Source organism: Lonchura striata, chromosome 5, assembly GCF_046129695.1.
Source record: "Lonchura striata isolate bLonStr1 chromosome 5, bLonStr1.mat, whole genome shotgun sequence".
NCBI lineage: Eukaryota > Metazoa > Chordata > Aves > Passeriformes > Estrildidae > Lonchura > Lonchura striata.
Window position 1 is genome coordinate 65,701,704 of NC_134607.1, and position 27,378 is coordinate 65,729,081.

The 27,378-nt window shown below is 42.6% G+C and overlaps 1 protein-coding gene across 1 annotated transcript in view; it reads right to left on the minus strand.

The window, feature by feature from the left end:
* Positions 1 to 27,378, minus strand: part of ELAPOR2 (endosome-lysosome associated apoptosis and autophagy regulator family member 2) — a 94,844-nt gene that overhangs the window by 6,555 nt on the left and 60,911 nt on the right. The window contains exons 3-19 of the mRNA XM_021531029.3: positions 25,561 to 25,756; positions 24,741 to 24,888; positions 22,084 to 22,170; positions 19,640 to 19,745; positions 18,852 to 19,004; positions 17,501 to 17,589; positions 14,041 to 14,221; positions 13,183 to 13,311; positions 12,175 to 12,265; positions 11,152 to 11,254; positions 10,233 to 10,370; positions 9,695 to 9,958; positions 8,657 to 8,830; positions 7,049 to 7,238; positions 3,652 to 3,748; positions 2,426 to 2,527; positions 120 to 246 (exon numbers count right to left, since the gene is read on the minus strand). Coding sequence (XP_021386704.1) covers positions 120 to 246; positions 2,426 to 2,527; positions 3,652 to 3,748; positions 7,049 to 7,238; positions 8,657 to 8,830; positions 9,695 to 9,958; positions 10,233 to 10,370; positions 11,152 to 11,254; positions 12,175 to 12,265; positions 13,183 to 13,311; positions 14,041 to 14,221; positions 17,501 to 17,589; positions 18,852 to 19,004; positions 19,640 to 19,745; positions 22,084 to 22,170; positions 24,741 to 24,888; positions 25,561 to 25,756 — 2,375 coding nt within the window. The remainder of the gene's footprint in view (positions 1 to 119; positions 247 to 2,425; positions 2,528 to 3,651; positions 3,749 to 7,048; positions 7,239 to 8,656; positions 8,831 to 9,694; positions 9,959 to 10,232; positions 10,371 to 11,151; positions 11,255 to 12,174; positions 12,266 to 13,182; positions 13,312 to 14,040; positions 14,222 to 17,500; positions 17,590 to 18,851; positions 19,005 to 19,639; positions 19,746 to 22,083; positions 22,171 to 24,740; positions 24,889 to 25,560; positions 25,757 to 27,378) is intronic.

The window sequence follows — 27,378 nt, forward strand, 5'->3', positions numbered from 1 at the left end:
TCAGAGCCTGGGCTGAGATCTTCCAACCCTCTTACATATCAATTTGCACACCAAATCTCAACAAGAGTCCAAGTTGCACCCAAATGAGCCCATCTGACTTCGAGACACGGGCCCTGTACCTGAAATCCTTTTTTGCAGGCTCCCTCAATCTCATGGTAGTCCTGCTCTGTGCAGAGAGGACAAGCTTCTGCACTTTCCCATAGGAAGTAGAAAGTGCACCCATCACAGGTGCCTGCAGGGCAGGAGCTGCAAGGAGAGCAGAGCTCAGTTATCAGTTATGAAAGAAACACTCTGGGGTGTTCATCCTCATCCACATTCTGCTGCTGAAGATTGGGAATGGGAAATATGAGAAATGGGTAAACATTCATCAAGTTAGCAGATGGGAGACTCTGGGGGAAGATTTTTTTCCCAGTTTGTAAAATGCTTTCTCAAGTGAAAACAGGTGTTGAGCTGTCAAAGATCTAAAGGGAAAGGGAGAGGGAGAGGGAGAGGGAGAGGGAGAGGGAGAGAGGAGTGTCACTACACCAGCTTTTCACCAGCCCAGCTAGCCCAGCACACTCCTCCATCACTGTTCTCCTGCGCAGGGTGGCTGTTCCACCTGAATGCTGCTATCTGGTTCCTGCCATTGTTCTAATGATGTCTGGGTGATTTAGTCCATATGGAATGGACTTGGCCTGTCAGGGTTAATTACTAGAAGGATGTTCACCAGTTAATGAAGAGATAACAGCTTCTCTTACTCCAAGAGATACTAATAGCCTATTTTGCATTCAGGCTGCAGAAGTTGTACTGGCAGTGGCAGGACAGTCACATAGATTTTGTTACTGACAATCACATCAGGTCTAACAGCAGCAATGGCCAAAGGCCATGCAATAAGTTTGGTCATGTAAATATGAAATATATTCATGCAGAAAAAAAATTGATTTAAAATTGTGTTGTTCTAGATATCCTGATATCCTGATCTGAAGCACTGAAAAATCCCCAACCCTAAAAGCCCATTCTGGCTTATCCAGATTTGAATACCTGACAACAGGTATATTCCTCTGTGAATTATGGAGCATTTTTCAAACCTACATGGCAATAGCACTGACAGACATTTCTCCTCAACTGCTTTCATCTTATATTGTAGATTCATGTGATACTAAACACCAACCCTGAAGGATCAAGGGGTTACATTATTTGACATATTTCTGATACCTCACCATGTGAAAACAGCTGACTGCTGAGCTAATCAAAGGGGGAAAGGAAAGGAGAAGTCTACATGAACTGAGATAAGGTACATATGTCAGCTGTGTGCCATTTTTGCCCATGCTCACACTTTCAAAAGCCAGGTGGGTTGTTCCTCCCTCACTACTGCTGCTTTATCACAGTTCACATCATGTTTATCCTGTGGCACTGGAAGAACAACTGAAGAATTTTCATGCAGAAGCTGATAGTGGCTTACTGCCCAGCATAATTTGTAGCAGGACAGGTCCCTCAGAAACTGGGGAAAGCATCTCCAAAGGTGTTCAAATATCAATCTTTTCATCCATCACCATAAAGGAGACTCTGCCTTCAGGCAAGAACAGTTACTGTGTCATGAAAGGGACAGGGATCAAAGGATCCCACACTTCTCACACTGGTCTCTTTTGGGAAGACGACTCAGCTTTTAGGAAGGAAGACGAGTGAGAGCTATCAGCAGATTTGTAGTAACATCCAGACAGACTAGAATGGGCCTTGATAACCAGGAGGGTTCTCAGAGTTGAAGGAAGCTTCTGAAAAATCACAGTGTGTTGCTAAAGAGTAATAGAATTGAGTATTTTGCTTTTTTCTCTGCAATTTTTCAATCATGTTTATGCCTTAAGTTATGTTTATGCAGGCATAAACAGGATTTTGGAAGACAGAAACTTTTTAAAGTCCCCCAAATCAGACTGAAGAGTAAAAAAGTCAGGTAAATTAAACACAACTGGTACAAGGCAGCCAGGATATAGCAGTGAAACACATAAATAAATCTATCCCAAACATAAAATAGACAATCAGAGCTCACATAAGCATTGCAATAGCAGATTTCAAAGTTCCTAGAATAAGTTAGCTTTTTCCAAAAAAACAATTTTCACTAACCATTGCTGTAGACCAAAGAAGAAAAACTACCTCTCAAAGCCTCAACTAGGCAGTTTAATCAGAAGGCTAAATATTAAAATAAGAAACTGAAATAAAGGAGAAGTGAAGACAAGTAAACATCACTTCATTTTCTTTTGCATTTAAGCTCAGAACAATCTGACACAGAGCCTAAACACAGATCAGTTGGTCTGGAAGTTGATGGACACCTAGGAAAAACAAGTGACTGATGAGGGAGAAAATACTCCTCATTGCTATTATATTGCTATTGCAAAGATTACCTGAGGAGCAAAGGCTTTTTGGTCCTAGTAAGACACAAAGACTGAAATACCTGGGCACAGAAAGCTCTCCTTGGTCTGGCTTGTTGGGGTTGCATCTCATTGTCACAACAGTTGCACGGCCATTTTCACAGGAGGTTGTCACTGTTGAAGACCTAATGTCAAAGAAGAGGAGAAAAGCAACATATTTCCACTGCATTAAATGGATATTACTGTTTCATAGGTCTGTAAATAAACACTCATGCAGCTGCAATACTAACAAAATACCCTTTACAACAATGTTTTGACTTTGCCAGGTGAAAAAAACAAAAAAAAACCAAAAAAAAAACCTACAGAATCAGGGTAGGTCTCACCAATTCATCTGAATCTCAAAGTGCTCTGAGATGCTACTCAGGGAATTGCTCTGGTTTTCTAGCTAGTTTGGAATCTGCTGCATCCAGGAGTGAACTTTCCCACAAAACAGAATAGGAAGACTGAAAAGGAGAATCACAGGTGCTGTGGTTGGTGTGTTACTCTGCTGGATAGTTTCACTCCCAGCCTAGCAATCTAAGAACCAAACTGTCCTGAAATAGCACAGAGCAAAGGAGATTAAAAAAAAAAAAAAATCTTTCTCCAGCATGACAGACACTGTAAGCCAAGTTTATGATTTGCTCAAAGTAGGGTCTCAGAATGCAGAATCACATACATAATTTAAGTATTAATATTAGCATAAAGTGCTAAAATCCAAAATCCTATATTCAATTAAGTCCCAGCTTAGAAACACAGCTGACATGAAGACCAGCATGTAAACATCTGAATTGAGCTGATCTTTGAGCTACTTCCTACCCAAACTGAGGCATTCTTTTTATGGAGAAGAGTGAAGAATGGGAAAAGCATACAAGTAACTGTGCATGTTGAAACAATTACTTTTAATGTTGATTAATCCTTTTTTGTAGCATCAAAGTAAACACAAATGAAAGTGAAGGAAAATATGCAACCAGAAGTGGATATTTTTAAGACATATATGAGAAAATACAGAAGGTAACAGAACACTGAAAGTGGCATCTGGATGAATCAAAGCTCTGGGATCACTTCCTATGGATCAAACCTAATTCAGATTTGAGTAAAGACTGTTTGCTGATTTCATTAGATGATCTTCAACCTGTCAATCAATATCAGGTAGATACTGATTAAAGTGGCAAAGATTAAAGGTGGATTATAGATATCCCCTCACAGTTTTACTTTCCTCTAAACAAATTAAGTCATCTGACATAGCAATAAGCAGCATTTTTTTACCTACTTGTAAAAGAAATGAACATCCAGTGTTTTGCTTGGAGAGGGAGGAAACATATCTGCCTTGATGCTGATATTTTCCAGCACTGTTTCAACAGTAGCTCCTAAAGCATGAGAAATGTAAAAAAAAGAAGTAAATATTAATGGATTTTTGAGGGGTCTATGTGTAATATTTTCTCAGTCTGAAAGGTGTAAATCTTGCTTAGTAGCATTTAATGGCATTGCTGTACATTACACACACCTTTTTGTAACTGAACTTTGCAGATATGTATGTTCCTCATACAGTCTGATTTCCTCATGTAGACATAGCAAAAATTTAAAAATTACTAAAACACCCATGTAAATATTTATTACTCTCTTATATTAATTTAAAGCAATCACTGGATATTGAAGAAACATAAAATAATTTAAGCTGGCAAAAGGCTACTGAAGATATCTGATGGAACCACTCAGAGCATATGCCTTGAGTGTATAACCCTCACACATCAAAACCATGTAGTGACCTGGGCAATTTGCAGTACTTTGAGAGATGAAATAACAAGACTCAGAAGGATTATGGAATCATAGGCAAGCCTTGATGGCACATTTTGGAACAAATGTCAGACTGGTGTATGAACAACATGGATTTTGGGCAAAAGCTGAAAAGGAGGAAAATGCAAGTAAATCAAAGTTCTTAGAGATCCTTCCAACCCCATTGACCAAATAAGACAGAAAATATTGGTGCTCCACTGTAACATTTCAGAAGAGGGAGTTGTACAAAGTGGGCTGCCTCCTCCTAGGGAGTTAAAAATTGACAGAACAAGAAGTGGTGGTGGTCAGAAACTGGTGAAAAGACTGAAGAAAAGAAGATTTCCACTTGTTCTTGAAACAGTTCACAGAATCACAGACTCATAGAATGGTTTGGGTTGGAAGCAACCATAAAGATCATCTTGTTCCAAACTCCCTGCCATGGGCAGGGACACCTTTCACTAGACCAGGCTGCTCTAATCTCCATTCAACCTCTCTTTGAACAGTTCCAGGAATGGGGCCGCCACAACTTCTCTGAGCAACCTGTGCCATTGTCTCACTACCCTCACAGGGAAGAATTTCTTCCTAATATCTAATTTAAACCTACTCTCTTTAAATTTGAAGGCATTCCCCCTTGTTCTGTCAAAAAAAAACCCTCTCTAGCTCTCCTGCAGACCCTTTAGGTACTGGAAGATGCTCTAAAAGCTCCTTGAAGCCTTCTCCTCTCCAGGCTGAACAATCCCAGTTCTCTCAGCCTGTCACCCAGGAGGGGTGATCAACCCTTGACCATGTTTTGGCCTCCTCTGGACTCACTTCAGCAGGTTCACATCCTTGTTATGTTAAGAAAGGCAAACTTCAACCATTTTAAAATTTAGCAACAGATTTTAAAAAGGCACCAGAAGAGCTTGGCATCTTTTCTTTGTATTAGGAAAAAGTCAGCACTATCTCCTTGTTTTTCAAGACAATGACTGCCCTCATTCCTCTAGTGGCAGGAGACAATATTGGCATTTACTGGCATGAATGTTTGTGAATTAGAAACCCATACCTAAGAGTGACCTTTAACAGAGCATTTGATGACAGTGAATTGCCAAAAGACTCACAGAGAGATGATATGGTGACCCGAATTACAAAGTGTTTGTCACATGAGACAAAATAATGGTAATGGAAGATGGGTTTCAGTTCATGGACAGATGCACAATGACAGAAATTCAACAAGAATTTATGGAGAACCTTTTTTGTTGAACAAATCTGATCTCATTCCTTGAGTGCTGATGAACTTGGTTGCTAAAGAAATGTATGTAAATTTAGCAAGTATTTCACTAATTACCACATGAGGTTCTAATTAAAAAGTTAGCAGTGTACTATCAATTAAGTGCACACTCTGCATTAAAAACTATTTAGCTAAGTCATTATAAAATTATCTGGCCATGGGAAATTGTCATCAAACGTGGGAATGTCTCCAGGCTTCTCTAGGTATCAAAATTGGAGTGTGAAAATGCAAGATTAACATCAGGGATCTGCAAGTAACTATATAATCTGTACTGGTAAAGCATGTAGATGAGACAAAGATTAAGTTAATTAAAAATAAAATACAGAGTAACTTGGTTGCTTGGTTTACTTAGTAAGATGGTCCCAAAAAATTTCAATATAAGATATATATATATATGTATGTATATATAATAATAATACAAGTGCAGCAATAATTCAAGGCCAGTCTTAAGAAAGAGAGATTTTTTCCCTTGGAAACTGTAACTTTGACATCAGATCCAAGAAGCCATCATTAAATCCCTTAAGTTTGAAGAAAGAGGGATGCAGGGATTCCAAATACAAAAATGATTTTTATTGCCATTATAGCAAATTAAATACTGGAATCCTATTCCGTTCTATACTTTAAAAAAAATATAAAATGTTACAGAAGATGTAGAAAGAGCCTCAAAAGTTATTTAGGTGCTCAAAATAAATACATGATAGCAAGACAATGAAAAGAACTTGTTCTACTTAATTTATCAGAAGAGTGTGACGATTCCAAAATAGTTCTTCAAGAAGAAAAACATTGGTGTGATCTGGAGAAAGACTAATAAAAAGCAAGAACTGAAAACTAAAATCAGGGAAATTCAAATAGGAGACAAGCCTGCTTTAAAAACAGATAGTGTTTGATCAGTGGGAAAAAATACCAGTGAATTGTGGCAAAGTTGTTATTTCTGGCAGTCTTAAAAAGTCCAGGTTGAATGCTCTCCCAGAGACGTGCTTTTGTCAAACACAAGTTTCTGGGCTGGGTGCCAGGGAGAAAGTACAAACACTCAGTGCCTGTAATGGATAGGTGAGCAGACCAAATGACTTCATTGTCTCATCTGGCCTCAGATTCTAGACCAATGCAAAACTTAATGATGTGCACAGCCACGTGCTGCCCTAAGCCTCCTGACTCCTTACCTAATTATGTCCCCACATCAGTTTCTTCTACAATTGCCCAAGTGGGATCTTGGCACAGGCAGAAACACTTGCACTAATGTGACTACCACAGTCATTGGTCTTGCCCTGAGTGAGGTGGGTACAGAACATAAATCAAACCAGTGCTTTTTAATTACACTCTCCAGATTTATGTGCTGAAATGCTAGGCACCGTGAGACCCACCAGACCAAGCACAAGGAAGAGTGAATAACACAGAAACAGAAAACTAAAAATGTGCACAGCCCTTACTTTTCTCCTCCAGCCATCAGCTCAGCTGAAACATCAGCAAAACACAAAGGCATCTGTGCAGAGCTGCTTCACAGCTCAGGAACTGATCTTGGGCTGCCCCTTCACCCTTCCATCAAAGTAATGCAGCTGCTGAGCCAAGGATTTACTCTGCAGCCCTGAATACATGAAAGTACAACAACAACAAGGAGAAGACAATGTACCTAAGAACCTGTCAGCAAGGCTGTTGGACTGCAGAGCCAGGGCTGTTCGGAAGCCCTTGCTGTCTGACGGGATGATGGTGGACTGACAGACAAAAGCTCCCACAAAATTGGAAAAATCTTCTGATTCTGCAACCATGTCCTTCAGAGTAACATCTGTGATATTGTCAGTGCAAATTGCCATCTTCTTCCCCTGTGGACAATCAGGAAAAAAGAGAGAAGCTGTTGGTTGTTGATAAGATGTGCAAAAGTTTGGGAAGAGGGAGATTGCAAACTTGGTGATTGCAAACTGGATGAGATTCATTACTTTAGTTTACAACAAGTTGATTTCTCTATGTGTCTATCATAAGAGGGACAAGCCACAACAAATTGTGCCATTGTCAAAGCTCCCATTAAAGCCTTGTACAGACTCAGAAATACAATGTCACCTCTGGCAGGTGCCTTATCAGAAATCTGTACTGTGGAGCACTCTTCTTTGTTTATCTTGACAGCACAGTGTTTACTTGCAGAGCATAGTAAAATGGCTTGCAAAGGAAAACCCTATTTCCCTTGCCTTTAAATAATATACTGTAGAATACCTCTTTATTTGGGATTTAATCCAGATAAAATATTTTTAAAGCACAAATACATGAAATCCCTAAACAGATATAGAACCTTCAAGACTGCTTTAATATTGTATGTCAAGATCAGTGCTAGAATCAGAGCAACAGCAATAAAAGACAAATTACCAGACTCAGTTTCCCTAGCGAAATGTCAAGCACTCACCACCTAATCATATGCTTGGTTGTACTGTAGTACCATTGTAGTAGTTTGGGAAAGTAAAGACCAGATCCACAGAGGAGTGAGCATATCTGTATGTTTGTGGATCTAGCTGTCAGCAGCTCTAATCCAGGTGGTAGCTAAACACACATAGAAGCCTAAAAGTATGCTCATTTGTCTTAACTCATGCAAATCCTTTGATACATGGCAAAAAGACTTCAGAACTTGACAGGGCTGAGCATTATTGTTGACTACACATGTTGGCTTTCATGGGACAATGCACAACACTGGTAGTGCTCTGAAAGTCAATTTATGTGCATGACAGCATGCTTTGGTTCAGTCCAAGCTCCAGACAGAGCCTGTTTAACTCACAGACTAAACACATTTTTCTGCCACTCTCCAAGGCTGCAAAGTCAGCACTGGGCATCTTGGCCACTGGCAGACAGCAGAGTGACCAGGGGCTCTGCATACAACATCTCCAGTGAAGCAATGAGGGATACAGATGGAAAGAAGTTGCCAGCTGAAAGACTCAAACTCTTCATTTCAGCTCCTGGATGGCAGCACACAAAGGTCAGGGTCGTGATGCAAGTGACTTAAAGGCACAAGAAAGAAAAAGCAGGGATGTGACAGGAATTTTCTTCTGAGCTTTATTAATGGCCTATAATGCAGTATCTCTGCTCTGGAAAATCACTTGGCTGCTCAAAAGTCCTCTTGCACTGCAAAGCAAGATCCAAAGGGAAGTGACAACTCAGCTGACAGGGAGTCTTTGTCCTGTCTCAGTGTTACCCCAGAGCATCAACACATGCAACAAATTGGTTCATCCTCCCAACCCTCAAGCCCAGCCAAGCTCACCTCATTCCCACACAGGCTGATGTTAAAGAAGTGGAAGAACTTGGTCCCTCGGGAAGTGAAGCTAGGTCCACTCATCAATGAGCCTACCTGGCTGAGGTTGCTAAAATTGTAATTCAGGCTCTGGTTATCCTTGACATAGGACACCAGGCAATCACTGAAGCAGGCAGAGTGGTCCTGCAAGGCAGAGGCAGCCATTAAAGAGCAGTTACAGAACAGCAGTAAACCATTCACCTGAGTTAAAGCACAGGCACAGACAGGACTGCTTTCCTTGTAAAGGATGAAGGGAAACTCTGTCCTATTCCCGTAACTGATCTTTCCCTTGGGATAATTCCCATTCCCGTTTCAGTCCCTTGCAATCACGTATCAGGACTAAAATGTTCCTAAGCCTGGTTTTATTGTTGACTGCTGCATTAGCCAAGAGAATACAATCTCTTGCTTTGTTTTGTTCTGGGTGCTTTTAGGATCCCAATGTTCCAGCATAAAGCCCTGTAAACAGACCAAAACACAACCTTGGTTACACTTGCATTTTGTAAAGGAAACACAAGAAACAGCTCAAGAACAAGGGCAGGATATGAATGCAGCAGAAGACAGGCAGAATACAAACAAACTGGAGCCATTCTTTCACTGCCTGTGCATGATAAATGCTTACTTGTGCTTACAGTTTCATGTAAGAGGAACTTGTTACAGGTTTCTAAAGGCCCAGAAACATCATCCAGCTGAGGAAGTCCCTGAGTTTAACAGAGCAGGCATTGGGATGGTTTTGGTGGAAGTAATGTAGAGACTTGTGCTGTTTATACACTGTCCACAGTACAGCATCTTGAAATGAACCCTTTTTTTGAGCTGATGTTGTCGCTTTTATCTGAATATTTACAAAAGGAAATTAGACTAGTGACATCTTTGGTGGGCTTATTGGTTATAGCCATACCCCAGAGCTCACAAGGCACATGCCTATAGGAAAGCACTAGAAGCAGCCCTCTGAGAGCTTCCAGCCCAACAAATCCTGTCTGCCCATGTCCCAGAAACACTGAGGTTCGGTACCTTGGTGCTCTTGCTGCCAGGCCCACATGGGATGCAGGCCTCCTTGCCGTACACCTGGTGGATGGACAGGAAGGTGTTGGCCGGACACTCCTTGCACTGGCTGCTCTCCTTCTCGATGAAGTGTCCTGGCGGGCAGGGCACGCAGGACGAGCCGGACTGCTCGGAGCCCAGGGCACAGGCCCGGCAAGAAGAGGCCACTCCATCCACTGCGTTGGTCACCGTGATGGAGTAGATCTTGGCCATGTCATTGATGAACTGCCTGCTCTGGAACGAGAGCCAAGGAAACACCCCGGTGTCATCACAACATGGCACTGGGACACCACCCACATCTCTGCACCAATTCAGGGATCAGCTTATCCATGGCTCTGTCCTTCCTCATGGATTGTTTATGCACAGCTGCCTCCCAGGGGCTGCTTTGTGGTGAGAGCCACTCATCCCTTATGGGAAATCTGTGAGCTTCAACAGAGAGCTAGAGCTCTGGCAGACAGCATCCAAAGAATGCTGTGTTGTAAAGCCCCACACATAAAGAAGTACTTACATCTTGGCCCTCATTTATCCTCTGAAAGGCCCAGGTGAATGTGAAGGAAGCATTTTTGGAGATGATGTGAGTGTAGGACTGTCTTTCTTTACTTCTTTCCCATGATTCCACCACATTGGTATTTTTTCTATTAACATCCTACAAAATGGGCATAATTAAAAAAAAAAAAAAAGAACAAAAAGTGTGGTCATACTACACTAAGCACCAATGTTTTATGATCTAGAGATTAGCATATAAAAAGGACTCCACAATTGCATCATTTAACATTTAATAAAGCAAACTTGCTTATTTTGTTTTGCACAACTGACAAAGTTTCAGACGGTTCTAAATTGCTGCCTAATTTCCACTCAATTTTCTTTAAATCAAAAGTAGGTTATTTTAAAGAGCTATTAAATACCAAAAAGAACTGGCTTCCCCTTTCAGTGGAAGGGGTAAGGGAGCCATTGCAGATCCATTTGCCTTCCTCAGCTAATGGACATTCAAACAAACATCTGTCTGCTGCTCTGCTGATCCTCCAGGTCATCAACAGGATCAAGTCTAAATTTCCATACTGTCTTCTTCCCATCCCCCTGTCCCAGATCTTGACTTGGCACTCTGTTACTAGATGCAAACTCAGCAGCACAAGAGACATTGATAATTTCATCAGTCAGTTTAACAGGGGAAAAACTGGCTCCTTAGTGCCTAATGATTACTTTTAGAATAAGCACACAGCCAGGAATGGTTCAGAACTCATGTGCTGGAGGAATTTCACTAGGTCATTCATTAAACCCTTCCTGCAAGGGCACTGCAGATACCAAACTAATGCCATGCTTAATTATAATAAACCAAGTGCAACTAATCACACCCATGCAGAGGCATTAAAGTGACTTGTGGACCACCAGGCTCAGTCCCCAGTCATGGAGAAAGAGGTCTCACTTACTGCCATAAAGTACAGCACACAATCTGCTGAACAGATGGTCTCAAAAATAAAAGTAATCCGTCCGAGTTCTGACCCAGTTGCTCCTGTCACTGATGTTGGAGGTCTGTTTAACAGAGAAGGAACAAAATATTTATACTGTGCTCTCCAGACAGGCAGCAGACAATCCTTCAAATTCCTTTTTGTACAGTGAAGTCCTGTCACAGAAAACCTGGCCTTGCACAATGGTGGGAGCCTCTGCACTGAGTACAGGCTGCAGCAGGGTCATTTTTTAAGTGTCTAAATTCTTTATTGTACACTTCCCTCCTTATAATGAATGCCCAGATTTGACCATATTGGTAGGGAACCTTATTATTAAAACACATTACATACTTCAAGTGATTTACACCAATGTAATTGCATCTACCTCAGCTGGAAAACAGCAGAGGGAGGGTGAGGTTCATCTTCCACACCTTACTGGTCTCAGCATTCAGCACCTGGTCTGAGCTAGGAATCTAAGCTCACTTTTGACAGAGACACAAGCACCTCTAGCAGGTATTTCAGCCTGTCTGAGGGTTCAGGCATGGAGGGGATTCCCATTGTCCTGCAGTGCCTGCATCTCCCCACTGGCTCCAAGGGAAGCACAGACTGTGGAGGATTCCTGGAGCCACAGGGCAAAGTAATTTGGGTTTCACTAAAATACTTTTAGGGCAGGTTACACTATCCACCCCGCGGCAGGTTTAGCTGGATACTATGGAATAATTTAGAAACAGAGGGATAGCAATATCTTTTCTCAGTTTCCAGACAGCCAACTGTCTGCATCTTAGTCTCAAGAAAATACTGCTAAAAACCAAGGTCTCACATGTTTGCCTGCCTCGATGGACAAACTGGGGACATGGGAATAAAATTCAAGATTCCTCTTGTCTCTTATTCATTACATTATTCCACTTCAGAAAGAAAGACTCAGATCATCCCTGGGATAATGTGAAAGATGTATAAGAGACAGAAATTACTGAGAAGTAGATGAAAAAATATCCCATTCCTTACTTAAATCCTGGGATGTGCAGGTTCAAGATAAGATAGTCATTGTCAGAGCCTCCTGCCCCACTCTGGATGTGATCACCAGCCACCTCCCAACCTTCACAGGACAGAAAAAGAAAAAAATAATCAATAAATGGGTGGCAAAAGAAATCTATGCTACCATAATTTTTAAACAATTCAGTATTTCAGTGTATTTTAAAGATGCCTAATATAAACTACAGAACAATATCATGATGATTTGAATGAAGAATTTTAGCAATTGTATGAACTGCTGATTTTACAGGCAATTTGTACCTTTCAAATCAGCAGAGCAATTGATATTCCCTGATCTGTGCTGTGCAGCTCAAGGGGGATAATCCATCCGATACCTTTCAGCCTTAAAACAGATGAATCAGTGAACCTGTGTGTTAAATGTTAAGCACATATTTCAGTTGCCCTCTGCTCAACAAGCATAATTCAAAGCTTGAGTTGCATCAGTCTGACAGGGTGGGTCAGACTGAGGAAAATCTGTCAGAGAAGGCTGAAGAAGTCCCAAAAAGGATCATTTTCACCAGTGAGCTGTGACTGCTCTCTGCTGCAATTTTAGCATATGTGCAGAGAGAAAGCTCTGAGCACTAAAGAAATAAAATTACAGACTGTAATTAAGTTTTCCAAAAGAATTATGTGTGACCTCGATGGGCATAGTTATCACAAAACAGAAAATGAGATAAACTAGGGAGAAGACAAAAAATTTTTTTTATAATGGGGACAAGAACGCATCTGAGCATCTTTGCTGAGGGAACTTCACATAGGCTGCATCTCCTGCCCTCCTCTGGTATACAAGAGATTTTTTATTCCTTTGTGATACTGTGACATTGCTTCCCACAGGAAATTTCAAGCCTGGTGCAACTAAAGGAAAGGAAGGAAACTGTGCTGTGAGTCATGCAGCCAAGAGCAAACTCATTTTGATGGGTGCTCCATGACAGCAGGGATCCATGCAGGAGACAGGCACACAACACAGGGAGTTTGGCTCACCATTCATTCCATCACACTTTGAGTTGCCAACATTAAAGCAAGACGTCTTCATGTTTCCTGGCAGGATGTTCCACCACTTGTATTCAAACCCAAGAGCTGGTTCAGTCCCAGCAGGGCAGGCTTTGCATTCTAAAGGTGAGAGGGCAGAAAAGGATATAACACAGCCAAGGCATATGTCAAACAGTGCTTTGAAGAACATAGATACTGCTTTTTTACTCTCTGGTGCAAGCAATAAGCAAAGAAAATAATTCATTTCTTTGTAGTTAAACAGTCAAAGATTTATCAGGAGCAGGAGAGTGGAAGTGAGACCAGCATTTTGTAAACTGTAGATCATAGTGTTGTGTTAAGTAATCTGCAACTGGTGCCCTAAGTCACATTTTTAGTAGATTCAGCTGATAGTTTTACGAACAAGAGCTCCCACAAAATGCTGTAGGGGACCATTGGGCCAATGCATCTCAGAATCAACTCTAGCCAGAGTTTAGGCTAGACAATGTTGGCAGGGTATTCATCTGACTGGGCTTAAAATGAGGTTTTCGCAGGAAAGAATTTGGCGTGGATAGGAGAATGGTTGAGGAGGAATTGCTGACTGGAAAAGTTCTGATTCCCCTCTCAGAATCCCTTAAAATAACTCTCAGAATGTCTATAACAGCCAAGAAATGCATCCAGAACACAGCAGGTGAACTTAGAGCAGCAATCCCTGATAAGAAAGGACTCAGAAGAGACAGCAGATATCCACATGCTGCTCTCCAATATTATTTAACACAAAATGAACACTGGCTTATGATGATGTGTCACTAAGTCACATACAAGCAGATGGCTGCTTTTGGAGACACACAGAATTTTTTTGCAGACTCCTACCCTGTGTCCCATCCGAAAATGTGCCTGGTGGGCAGGGAGTACAGGAAGATGAGGCATTGTTGTAAAAGCCAGGATTGCAGGGTGGACAGTCCTGCCTCTCTCCAGAAGGAGGCAGGGTCAATGCATCAGGGAGATCCTCTCTGCAGATCTTGGGTTCAATCCACTTGTACATGATCTGGGTCTGGAAGGAGGAGACACTGAGCTCACACAGTGTACTAGGAAGTGTTAGACTAGATGCACCAATGAAGGTCCCCCTAAAACTAAATTATGGTATTTCCATCATTTTAGGCCACAAACAGACCTTGAACACACAGGACAACAAAGGGAAGTGCAGGTAAGGGCAACAGAAATGACTGGGTTCACAGAAGATTCCAAGATATGAGGCTTTAAGGACAAAACAAAAATTCCAAGATATGAGGTTTTAAGGACAAAACAAAACAGAATAACAATTAAAACAATTACTATTTAATTAGTAAATTTCCTATTAGTAAATTTAATTCCTATTTAATTAGTAAATTTCCCCATACAAGCAGTTCTGAGGAACATCAGATAAATAATTCTAACTGGATATGCAATCTCTGCATTTTAACCACAGTAACACAAAACAAAACTTCTGCCATATAAAAGCCCTTTATTTGGATTAGCAGAGAGAACCACAAGTTCTGCATTTTTAATTCATACTGGCCTGTTCTTTGAAAAGTCCCCAGTTTCCCTCCTGCCATTTTTCACCTATTGAGAAAATGTCAAAACCATGCAGGAGCTCTCCCCAAGCCCCTCCAATCCCTTGCCATCACAAAAGGAGCAGTTTGTGAACATTGAGTCAGTCCATGGTGTTACCATATCATCTCTTCATCATCACCCCCCTTTGAGGACACAAGTTTCTGTCTTCAGGAGAAGCATTGGTTGAGATGCATCACCCACAAAGTTGTATTTCAAATTTCATCTGGCTTTGTGTCTCTCTCTGAAAGGGTTTTACATCTCAAGATGAAACTTAGCTGAGTTACACAGCTGAGAAACCCAACTGGCAAGAGTTTAATGTGCCCACAGCTCCCACTCTGGGTACTTCCACCCCTTGGTCCCAGCAATCAGGGATCTTTGAGGTTGGAGGTTCAGCCTCAAAGGGAGATTTCACCTTCAATTCAATTCAATTCAATGAATTTGATCCAGACCCCCTGTCACCCTGGGCCTTGAGCTGCTTGCACTCAGGGTTAGCCCTCTGGTAACACAGAGCACTTGAAATATTGATCCTTCCTGAAACTGTTTCACAGAATAACCTGGGAGAAGCTTCAGCTCAGGCCCAGGCCCGGGCTCCTGGGAGCTCAGTGATGCTGGGGCTCTCACTCTCCATCCCTGCCTGTGCTTTGTTGCAGCCATGCCTGTGCCAGGTCATCTTCCCTGGCTGACCCAAGGACACAATGTCCCAGCTCCACACTGGTCCTGCCTCATCTCCATGGACTTGTCTGGCCACCTTGGCTGAATCTGGTCACTGGCACAGGGTCCTCAAGCACTGAGGGACTGTTCCTGCCACCAGACTGGCACCTCTCCTTCTGGACCAGCCTGTCCTTGCAGCTCCTGAACACTTGGAGGATTTTCTGGAGAATGACCCCAGAAATGCTTCAGCAGCGTCAGGGTGCACAGTATTTAAAATAAAAAGGCCCAGGAGCTGACAAAGCACCTGTGTGGCTGCCCAGAGCCCAGACATGCTGCCTGCCTCAGGAATCCTACAGCATCTGAGCAGGGAGAAGAGGGTCAGAGGGTGCCTGTGGCCATGTGGTGAGGGGTTTCTGAGACTGGGGCTGAAGCATTTAGCTTGGGATTTTTAAATCAGCAGGTAGATGAAAGTAAAGCGTAAAGTAAGAGTAAAGTGCATAAATCACCAGAGGCCCCTTCTACGCATGGAGGGAGAAAACAATCTATTGTTCAGTGAAAATCTGGCTTATTTTAGCAACCATGGATCAATAGGCTGGTCCTTTACAGCCACTGGTCTCTGGCCTGCAGAGTCAGGCCCTCCCACTGAGCTGCATCACATGGAGAGACGGCTCTGGAGTACAGCAAACCTGAACCAATTTCCAGACATGCAGAGCAGTGAAACCAGCCCTGAAAACTCAGCCAGTGTCTGTGTGCCTGTGACACTGCTGCCATTGCAACTGGACAGTGAAGGCTGCAGAAAAACCCACTTAGCACTCTGATGATACCCATCAGTAAAGGGAAAGGCCAGTGGAAAGGCAGGAAAAGGGCCAAATAATAGGAACTTGTTCAGTGTCAGGGAGACTTGGGCCACAGAGAGCAGTGACAGAACAATCCACAGGAGTCTGCAATTAAAGCTGTAGCTGAGGATGTAGCTGTGAACACTGCTGCTAATTTCTTGAATCATTAGAGACAGTTAACAGAGCAGAAATCAGTGAGTCAAGACCAGGTTGCAGAGCCTGACAGCTCTGGGGTTAAACTCACTGGTGCTTTGTTATCAAAGCATACATTTCAGCTGCATTTTAGAACTCACTGATCAGGACACTCCAAAATACTCAATCCTGCCAGCAAATATTAGGCCAGCAACCTACAGGTGTTAGGGAATTTGACTATTTGCAATTCCAACTGAGAGATGGGATCTAAGAGAGGTGGGAAAGGAAAGACATGACACAGGACTGACCATGTGTCCACACCTCTGCGGGCTTCCTATAGCAGTAAACAGCAGTTCCTTCTCCAAATTCCTCCAAAAATTCCACTTGATTACTAGGACAAAGCCAGGCTGCTCCAACAGGAAGTCCCTCTGTGAGAGACCAAGTGGATCTAGGGTGTCTGGGTGAAACAATGTGCTGAGAGTCCAGGTGATTTGAGGCATCCCATGGGACAAGCACATTTCCAGCAGCTAAACTGACACACATGCACACTCCAGACTATCTATGTACCATTCTTTTACCTGACCACAGGCAGGAGACAGACCTGATCTTTGATGCTAAAACCAAGGGACATGACACACTTCATACCTATGCAGCCAAACACTCCTCCACCTGAAACAGAGATGGTCATATCCAATGCTCCTGGGCCATGGTATCACCTGAATCATGCCTGGGCACTGCTGGGATAGTCATCACAAGCCTAAAGTATTCCAGAAAGGTTATTAACAACTAGAGAGATGGGTTTATGCTGGGACAGTACTTCACCCTGTGTTCCAGCAGCATGGATGTATGAAAGCAGCTTCAGTGACCCCATCAGACCCACCACAAGTGCAAGGAGCTTATCTCACCAAAACACATCCCTTAAGCAGACCCAGACCTGGCAAATTGTTGCAAAGAGATAAAGGACAGGCAAAGGACAAGTCCAAAACCTCGGATTCAATACTGAAAGCAAAATTGGGAAAGTAATTGGGAAATGGATTCCTAAAAAGAACTACCTTGCTTTCAAATGCAGAGATAGCACTAAGGTCAGTGAGCTTAAAAATGGTATGTTGCCTTCTACTTACTTTTCCCTCCTTATCACATGGGGTATGGATCTGGAAAAAGTCTTTGCTTGTGCATGGAGGTCGCTCTATGCATGCACTGGATCCCTCCTCTGAAAGAAAAGGTGAGAAACAGGATATTAAACTATCAAATGGCCTCTGGAAACAAACATTATAAGATTGAAATTTGGAGGTTAAAATGAGTCAGCAGAAAATAATAAAAGGAAAATGAAAAATCAAGCTCTTAATGGTGTCAGCATGAGCCTTCCCCTGAAATGAAGCAGGGGAACAGGGAAAATACTGGCTGTGCTTATACTGTCACACTGAAATTCACTAATTAAGTGTATGCAGGGACAATTATTAGAAATAAGTTTTTTTTACTCTGAGGATGGTGAGACACTGGAGCAGGTCACCCAGAAAAATTGTGAATATCAATCAAGGCCTGGTTGGACAGGGCTTTGAGCAAACTGGTCTAGTGAAAATTCCCTGCCCATGGCACAGGGGTTGGAACGAGATGATCTCTAAGGTCCTTTCCAACCCAAACCACTCTATAATACTATCAAACCCTCCCCCCTTCAAACAGAAATTTATACAGTTTACCAAATATGGAAATATTTTCTCACTTGATAAGGAACAAAACCACTCTAATCCTGTAGAAACTTCCTTACAACACTGGCCCAATTTTTTCTCTTGCCAGATAATTTTGTGATATTTCCATTCCCACTGTGAGCAGAGGCACAGGTCCCTAAGCATTTGCAACCATTGGTGAGAGCAGTTGCTATGGTCAGTAACTGATTCTTCAAGAACTTTCTAAAACTGCAACAAGGAAGAAATCTGAAGACCTTTTGACTATGAAGAATAGATTAATACCATATCATTTGCAGATCACCACCTAACCATATCTGGAATTGCAGAGGACTTACTCTGGGACTAGGTTTTGCAACTAGATCACCCCATTTTCCAACCCCATAGGAGACAGGGGCAAGGCAGGGGAGAGTGTTTGGAAAGGCCATTCCTCAAAATGTGTTAAGGCTGAAGGTAGTGATGAAGCAAATTCATGTCATCACCAACCTGTAACACAAATTACCACGAGAGGGCACAGCGCACCTACTCTATATTTCAGAAGAACGATTCCCCTTCCTGCTCATCAGCATCTCCATCCCTCCATGCTAACACTGATGACAGTAACAGCATTTGACTCTGGCCCATTATGTATCTATGTACACTCTGCATATTTTGGGAAGTGAATAATTTCCCCTTTACAATCTACTGGATTTGCAATTGCTGGATGCAGCCACGCTGACACCTGAAGCAGCTGGTGACTGCACATACTCAGCCCTTCCTGGGTTTTGCTTGTCCCACTTGGTTTATGTACCTGCATAATACATTTCTTCTTTACACTTGGTGCACTCCTTAGCTCCTTTCTCAGAATAAGTGTCTCGTGGGCACACCTGGCAGCCAGATGCACCTGGTTTGTCGCTGAAGGTACCAGGCTTGCACGCGAAGCATTCAGACGTGTACGCAACTCCTGTAAGGAAAATTCTGGGTAAAGCATTGAAAAGGACCCATCTTTAACTGCTGCCTACCTGGGCTTATGACTGAGAGCAAACCAGCTGCATAAACCAGCATAAAAACCACACTCAGTTTCATCACTCACTTTAGACACTTTTGCTTTCCTGACTCATAATTTATGTCTTTAATCTTTATACCTCAATTAAAGTCTGACCCCTCTAACAACCTTATTTGACACTCCCAGTTTTATTATACTTAGAATTAGACCAAAAGAGCAATTACAGATAAAACATATCACTTCATTATTAATTCAACTATCATTGTTATGATATATATCCATTTATCACTATTGAGAGACTTACGATAACCATGGTCTTTCTATTCTACAATAAAGAAAACCTGATTATTCCTTCTCTCTATTTCCTAATCCAGTCTTCTCCAGTAGATGGCAACATTTTCCAGATAAACTAATTTTTCAGCCTTTCCTCACTGCGAAATTTTGCTGTTCTGTTTCTACTCTTCAGAGGAGGAGACCGGGCAAGCAGCTAAAAAAAAGCCACTTCAGTGCTGCAGGTACAGCAGTAGAAATAGCACTTGGCAAACATTGTGACAAAAGAGTGAGATAAAACCTCAAAGACAAATTCTACTTACCTTCAATTGTGATGTTCTTCACTAAAACTGGTTTTACAACTTTGGAGCCCATGAGAATCCCTGTTGTTCTCCAGTATAATATATTGCTACCTGATTTCAGAGTTACCTGCAACAACACGTGTGAGTTAGCAAACATCCCCTTACCAAGACATTGTTTCATTTCCTACTTCCATTCAAATTTCTTGCATCCTAATAGCTTTTCCTATGCTGTTTAGTGGGTCAAGAGGTAATGGTAAAGCAATAGACAAATGCTGTACAGACATATCTGAGGAGTGCCAAAGTGTGCTTTATGGAAATATTTCTCAACACCCCAGCTGGAAAAACACCAAGAGCTGTTTCTGACCTTATAGTAAGCAGAATTTGGAAAAAGCTGTTCCTGTCTTTATCCAATTACCCCTGGCACTCAAGAGCTTTTATCTCCAGCCTCGTGTTCAGATATAGTCAGTTTGTTTTTAAAGCCTTGAGATATGCTTTCATAAAGAAACTTGACATGACCTAGAGTTCGAAAAACCAGTTCACAAGTGAGTTTTGTTTATAGGTTTTAAAAACCAAGCTCTGCCTGCATGTAACACTACAATATCATGACCAGGCACAAACCATGGCTATCTCCAGCAGCAGTCTCATCCCTCCTGTTCACTTCTGACTGCAAACAGCAAATGAGATGCAGAAAACAGCCTGGTTTCTGACTGCCCTGACCCACTTGGCATGGTTCAGCAAGTGACTCCACAACCCCTGTGGAAGGGTGATGGTTTGGTGGCATCATGGCTGAGGTAAGGGGCAGTAGAAGGCAGGAAAACTCCTCCAGCAGCAGTTTTGGTGCCCTTCTGCCTTCAACTCACTTGCATAACTGCAGTGTAACTCTCATCACTAAAAGCATCAGGTTCAGCAAGCCTCTGCCTGGCCTGCAAAGCTGTTCCATATCTACTAGCTCAGTACAAGTTGTTTACTGCCAATAGCAGGATAATGGCCTGAAAGTGCTATATTTTCATACAAGAAGAGGAATAAACTCTACCAGCACAAGGGTCCAGGATAATGAGATTTACAGCAGGCCTGGCAGGACCAGAGTTTTTGTTCACCCAGGATAAGGAGTTGAAAAATTTAGTAAAGTGGAAGTACAGCATGTTGTTTCTCCCACACCCAAACATCTGCTACCCACAGGAGCAGAGGAGAGCTGAGCTATCAGGGGAGCTGGGACCATACTGAAACAGGCATCAGGCTGTGTGAGGTGAGGTACCCAACACCAGCTCCAGTGCAGCAGGACTCACCTGCTGAGAGCAGAGACTGCAGCACCTGGAAAACTGTGCTCACAGAAAACACCCTGACAGGATTTTCAGTGCAGAAAAAGTCCTTCAGGACAGCCAAAATCATCATCTCACCTAGCTCATATGTCTACATTTCAGCCAGCCATCCTGAAAACTTTCATACTTTCATAGAGAGTGAGAACACTTGCACACCCCAGATGACAAGCTCAGGTGGCACCATCTCCCATGCAGCTGCCTACATCCCTCAGCTGCCCCAGATCAATGCCCTGGCCTTGGATCTACCTCTCAGCTGATGCCACTCATCCCTCCCCAGCCAGCTTTCCAGCCTCCCAGTGTAACCTGCACTGGTCTTGCACCTGACCTAACAGGCACTCCAACCACAGCTGGCTCAGAAATACAGTTTCTCCTCCAGGAGGAAGAGCACACCATGGAAAACAAAGAATGTGCTGCTGCCTATGCCCTCAAAAGCCTTTTTCTTCTGGTATAATGTCACCTGTGCTGGGCTTTTGCTGATATGGCTCTGGGGACAAGGGTATGATGGTACAGTGGAAGCCAGGCTTCAGCTGATAAGCTGGTGTGCACATGATCCTGTGAACACGATGCTCACAGGGCAAATTCAGCCAGCTGGGTCACAGGCCAGCCAAACATCCTACCCCCAACATGGACAGGCTCATATCTGTGCTGCAGGAGCCATCCTGGTGCTGCCAGCTGGTTTTTCACACAAGCCCCCATGGAGCAGGAGTTGGGTGCAGTCCAGCTCTTCTGCACACACTTGAGAATGAAATGCCCACCCTGCTTGTCTCCACATACACACCCCACTCCCACTGCTCTGCCGAGACACAGAGAATAATCCTGTGTTCTCATGAGCAAACAGCTGTTGTACAAGATTTCAATTACAATCATGCAGAGTGACTGTGGCATGCAAATTTGCATAAATCTATTTAACTTCATAAAACACTTAATTCAAACCCATGAAAATCAATACAAAGTCTTGCATCTATATAATTTCCTTTGGGATCAGCCCCTTAGGCATCTCCATGACTTTTCCCCTCAGTACTAGGAAAGTTCTGCTTCTTCAAATGCATTCATAGGAGCTGGCCCATGTTTGGTGTCTGGACAGAGAAAATTACAGACATTTATAAGTGGAAAGAAACTTCATGAAGGAATTTTTCACAGACTTACAGAATGAGAGCCCCATTCCCCATTGTCTGTGAGCTTCACCCATTTGTCTGCTGTGGAGTCCATTTCTTTGCACTGGTCATTTTGTATCTGTTAAGAAAAACACAAGATCAGTGACTACAATCAGATGCATCTCTCTGTCAGCATAATGACTTCTGATAATTATAATATTCAGCTCTGTTTCTCTTGTCTACATATTTAGACAGCTGCCTTACTTGTGGCAAAATAAACCCCCAACTTTCAACATCTGTTACAGCTTAACAGTGCCTCCACTGGCCCCCTCTGACACAGGTGGTAAAAAAAGAGCAGGATGAGATGATCTCAGACTTGTCCTCACACTATATGGGCAGAAAAGGATGCTGAGCATCTTGTCTTGATGCTTCTTCCTTCTTCTGAGCCTACCAAGACTTAACTCTCTAAAATCCAGAGGCTTCTAAGTCATAGGGGAAGCAGGAGTGGATGGGCCCAAGCAGGAAGACAAAGTGTTTTCTCTACAGCCAATATGTGCTTTGCCTTTGGCCTGCTGCCACCTGACCTAGGAATGAGAGTGAAGCTATCAAGGCAGAGGCAACGTGCCATGGAGAGTCTGTTCTGGCAGAAGGGTGAGGTTGGCTGTCCCTTGCTCGGGTCCAGGGCAGCTCAGAAGCATTTCCTTGCAGTAGGGTGTGGTGCACTTCTTATTTCTTCTTATATCTGTCTTCTCAGGTGGAAAAGGATGAAGTTCCTTTGAGGAACAAGATCACATACTCAGCTTTTATTGCACCAGGGAGAAAGGCCACTTCAACACTTTCAGCAACTTGACCTGGAGTCAAGGATCCTCCTTAAAGTTGCTCCAAATCAAATCTGAAATAAGCTGTGCAACTCCACATCCTCCAAAGCATCTATACACTCAATTCCCACCTAGACCAACTGCACTGAGGAAAAGAGTGTGAAGAAGCACCTGTGTAGAAGGAAAATCCCTAATTATCTTGTGCAACCTGAGCTGAAGCACCCTTGTGTCTTGGTTCCCACCTGCAAAGAGGAGGTAAGAATATACGGCCTCTTCTCATCAGGTGAAAAGGGCTTTAATATGTAAATAGAGCCAAGGAAGGGCAGAAAAAACACCTCACCATTTCCCAGTAACCTGCCACTGCTAATGAAATTCCACTGTCCAGAGCTAAAGTGTCATTGTTAAATATATTTAAGCACAAAGGCATGCTGGAGGAAAAAAAATTACTTTTGCAGGAGCATTAAATATGGCTTCCCTGAAATACTGAGGCTGGCTATGAATTTATGGGCATTTCTATAAAGGACTGCACCACTCATTGCTTCTTGAACAGAGAATGATAAATTCAGAGAAGGTGAATGAGTGGGATACGGATAAAAGCAATAATCAAGAAGCCATTTTCAAAGCCAGTGCTCAGAGACACAATATATTTGTTCTATTGCAGGAGCAGATCTGCCAGTCAGTCAAGCAACTGGAGCTGGGATTCATAATCCTGGCACATTCACCTGACAGCAGAAAGCATAGTTGCTGCTTTATTCCCATGAAGAAGGCAGGGTAGTCTAATACAAAACAGAAATAGCTAAATAACATTGCCTGCACGGTCTGTTAGCCAAGTGCCTTAGCAATCTATCACCCTGATGTAGCAGCATGAAGGTGCCTGAACAGGTAATTTTTGTCTTCCTTTCCCAGCCCACTAAAGGTAAGATACTTTGCACTTCTTCCCAAACTTCAATAAATATTAACCAACACCAGCTAAAACTTCTCACTCCTGTGAGGTGCCATGAGCTGTGTCTTTCTGATGAAAAACAGAGCTTGTCAGACAGATAAAGGGGCAGTAAGAAAGGTGACTGAAAATTTCTAGACATCTGCCTCTCTGAATCACCCTCCCATTACCTTTCCTTCTGTCCCAAATGGCAGGTACAACACAACAAGGACATTGGAACCTTCCAAAGCACCCCAGTAATGTGGGGCATGTACACCCCACTGCAAATCTTGATGCTGGGAACCCTCCAGCTCACAGGGCAGCAGCCAGTCCGTTCAGGTGGGCAGAGCAGGGTTGCCTTCCCCATTCTGGTCACTGCTGACCAGAGAGTTTCAGCAATTTGAGCACACCATGGTACAAGCCCAGCCAGGCTGTTCCTATGTCAGAGCTAATGATCCCCAGCCCCTCCATTTCACAGCACAGACACATCCTCAGAGACCAATTCCTACTGAAAGTCACCTGAATTTCTCCTGCTTTTCTTTTCATCTTAATTACTAAATTACTAGGACACAAACTGACCTAAAACTAATAGTTTCCACACAGTACTACCTTGGAAGAAGTCTATTTAAATGTCAAGTCCCTTCAAAGACATCTCCAGTCAGACACCCCTAAATAGGAGCATCTACCACCAACACCTGTCTTGCAAAAGGCTGAACTAACTGGGGCAGTTATGACCCCTAATGATAAAATCCCAGTGCATGGAAAACAGGATCAGTTCAGACTGAGTTTTGAAGATAAAATAAATGCCACAAGACAGAATAAATGACAGAAGGAGAAGGAGGGTTTTTTTATATTGTTCAGCAATAACAAGTTGTGGGCATGCAGGGAACTTAAAAGGGGGAGAGCTGCTGCTAATGATCTGGGGCGAATTCTTACAATATAAGGTTGGATTCACCATTTAAAAGGCCTTACAAAAAATTCAAAGAAGATGTTGTTGTCAATATACTGGTATTCGAAGAAGACAGAGCCAGATTTCTTCAGGTGCACAGCGTAGATGAGAGAAACTGTACAGTCATCCCTGTTTGACTCTATGTAATTCCCTCGAGGCGTCCATGAAGAGCTGATGAACATAAACAGAACAAGCCTCAACTGAGATCACAGATACTGAGGAGACTTTTTGTATACCACTATTCAACAACATGTTACATAATACCCCAGAATCCCACAACAGCTAACTGCAGTGAATTTTTAATTTATTACAGGATCTCCAATTATTTTTCAGATCTAGTAAATATAATAATTTTATTTTATATATATTTCTTTATATTACATGAATAATATAAAATACTTTTCCTTGAAACTGTGCATGGGAAAGGATATGGTATGAAAAATTTAGGACTCAGCCTATATAAGAAAGGTTTATTATCCACAGGTTCAATATACCCTCAATTACACTCAGAAACAGCCTTTTGCAAGCACCACAGGTCTCTATATAGGCTGTAAAAGGACCTTTTAGCCACATTCACTATGCCATGACCCTGGAGCTTTCCAGCTACAAATAAGAACAGCTCAGGCTAGTCTTAAACTCTCTGGCTGCTGATGAGCCCAAGGAGACCACGCTGGCAGCAAAGAGATGGGGCTGCAGATTTCACCTCCCAGCCACTCTTGTTGGCCTTTAGCAGGGCTGGCTATCCTCTGCAGAGCTCAGATGAGTCTTTAAGCAGCTTTGTGCTGCTGAGCTGTCTGAGGTTACCCACAGCTGCCTAACCCAGGTGCAAACAGAGCTCCTCACTTGTTGCAGCTGTTGGCTTTGCTCTCAGATGAGCTGAGCGCCGTGTCCATGAAAGTCGCCACGTTGGAGAATCCTGCTGGCAGCTCATCCCACTCGTCAAACTTGATCCCGCTGCCCAGTGAGTAGGTCCCCTCTGCACATTTGCTGCACACTTGGTTCTTCATCTCCAGGTACTCACCAGAGGCACAGGAGAAAGCTGGGGAGACAATAATTTACAATATAGGAATGGATTCATCAATCTTTATTAATTTTCTTTTTTTTTCCCTCCTGCCACTTAATTAATTAAGATTGAACTGCCACTAAAGGGAACTAAACAGAATGTCCTAGTCCCAGGAACACAAGAGCAGAACTACCAACATCATCAGCAAAATTGAGATGTTCACCTGAAACCAAACCCCAGTGACAGCTCCTGATTTGCTGCTCGCCTCCATTGGCATAGGAAGATTTTTAGAAATAAAATCCCTATGGACAGATTGTGTTCAAAAGCAATTTGTAAAAATGAGGATTTATAAAAGAGTTCTCCTCACCCCTGCTCACCCAACAGTTACACCTTGAACTCAATTAAAGCCACCAGTACTTGAGAACTAGAACAGACTTTTCTCACTCACCTAAGCTAAGAAGGGCATACAGCAGCAGGCTGACAGTCAATATAACACTACAAACCTTATCTGAGAGTAGCAGACCTAATGCAAAGGCCCCTCTGTGTTTCTCCTCACATACATTGAACTACCTACAAAGCCTCAAACATTTTGCCTGATAGACCATGTGGTCTTGGAAAAGGTCACCCACAGGTGTGTGACTAGAAGATGAGGATCTTTGATTAGGGTGACATTAACATGCTGAGAAAATAACCACTGGTTGTCAGCACAGCAAAGACATTATTCAAAATCTGTGTAATTAAGGGAAGTACAATTAGGAGGTATGTTCACAAAGTGCTTTTTTTTCTGATGTCTCTAAAATTATTTCCTCCAAATAGCTGTATGCTCCTTGTCCCCCAATCACATCCCTGACTGCTAAGGGAAGATTATTCCCATTATGAAACAGAAAACTGGACAATATGCCCACGGAGCCCCAAGTCTGTGTCACAATCATAACTCCTGCCTGGACACTTGTTTCTATGGCAGACCATCCCACTTTCACTCAGCACCATCCTCTTTAAGACTGACCACCCTGAATGGAAAACAAATGAGCACTTTCTGCAGCCCATAGTACTTCCTATGATGTTTGCAGATTTTTTAACTACACCAGTCAAGCCAAAGCAGGATCCAGAGCAACAAACACAACTCACATCCCAAGAAATGATGGGATTTTCTTCTGTTTCACACATGCCACATTGAACAGTGACAGATATTTCATACACTCTCTTTGACAGACATAAACTCATTAGCCTGAGAAACTGCAGGATGAGATCAGACTGGCAGCCAAAGTGCTGAAACTGGCCCAAAACAATGATGCCGGCTGAAATCCCAGAAAATGTGGTTCCACAGATGTGCCAGTGTTTATCTAAACTGCAGAAAAACTTGCTTTATTGTAAGCATTTTGATTAACTCATGGCTATGTAACACAAATCTCCATCTGAATCCAACTAACAGTTCTGGATCCCATTTCTGTACCAGAAAAAGGGAGAGAGAAAGAAATCCAGTACCAGCAGGACTTCTCTCTGTAATTGTCCTTGATGCATGCCACTGGAAAGCAGATTAAAGGTCTACCTTGATGGAATGATCTGCCAAAGGGTCATTTTTCCTTCTTGGTCTTATCAGCATACTCTGAATTTGAACCAATGGCTTTTAAAACAATAGATTTCTAACCCTGTTGTCC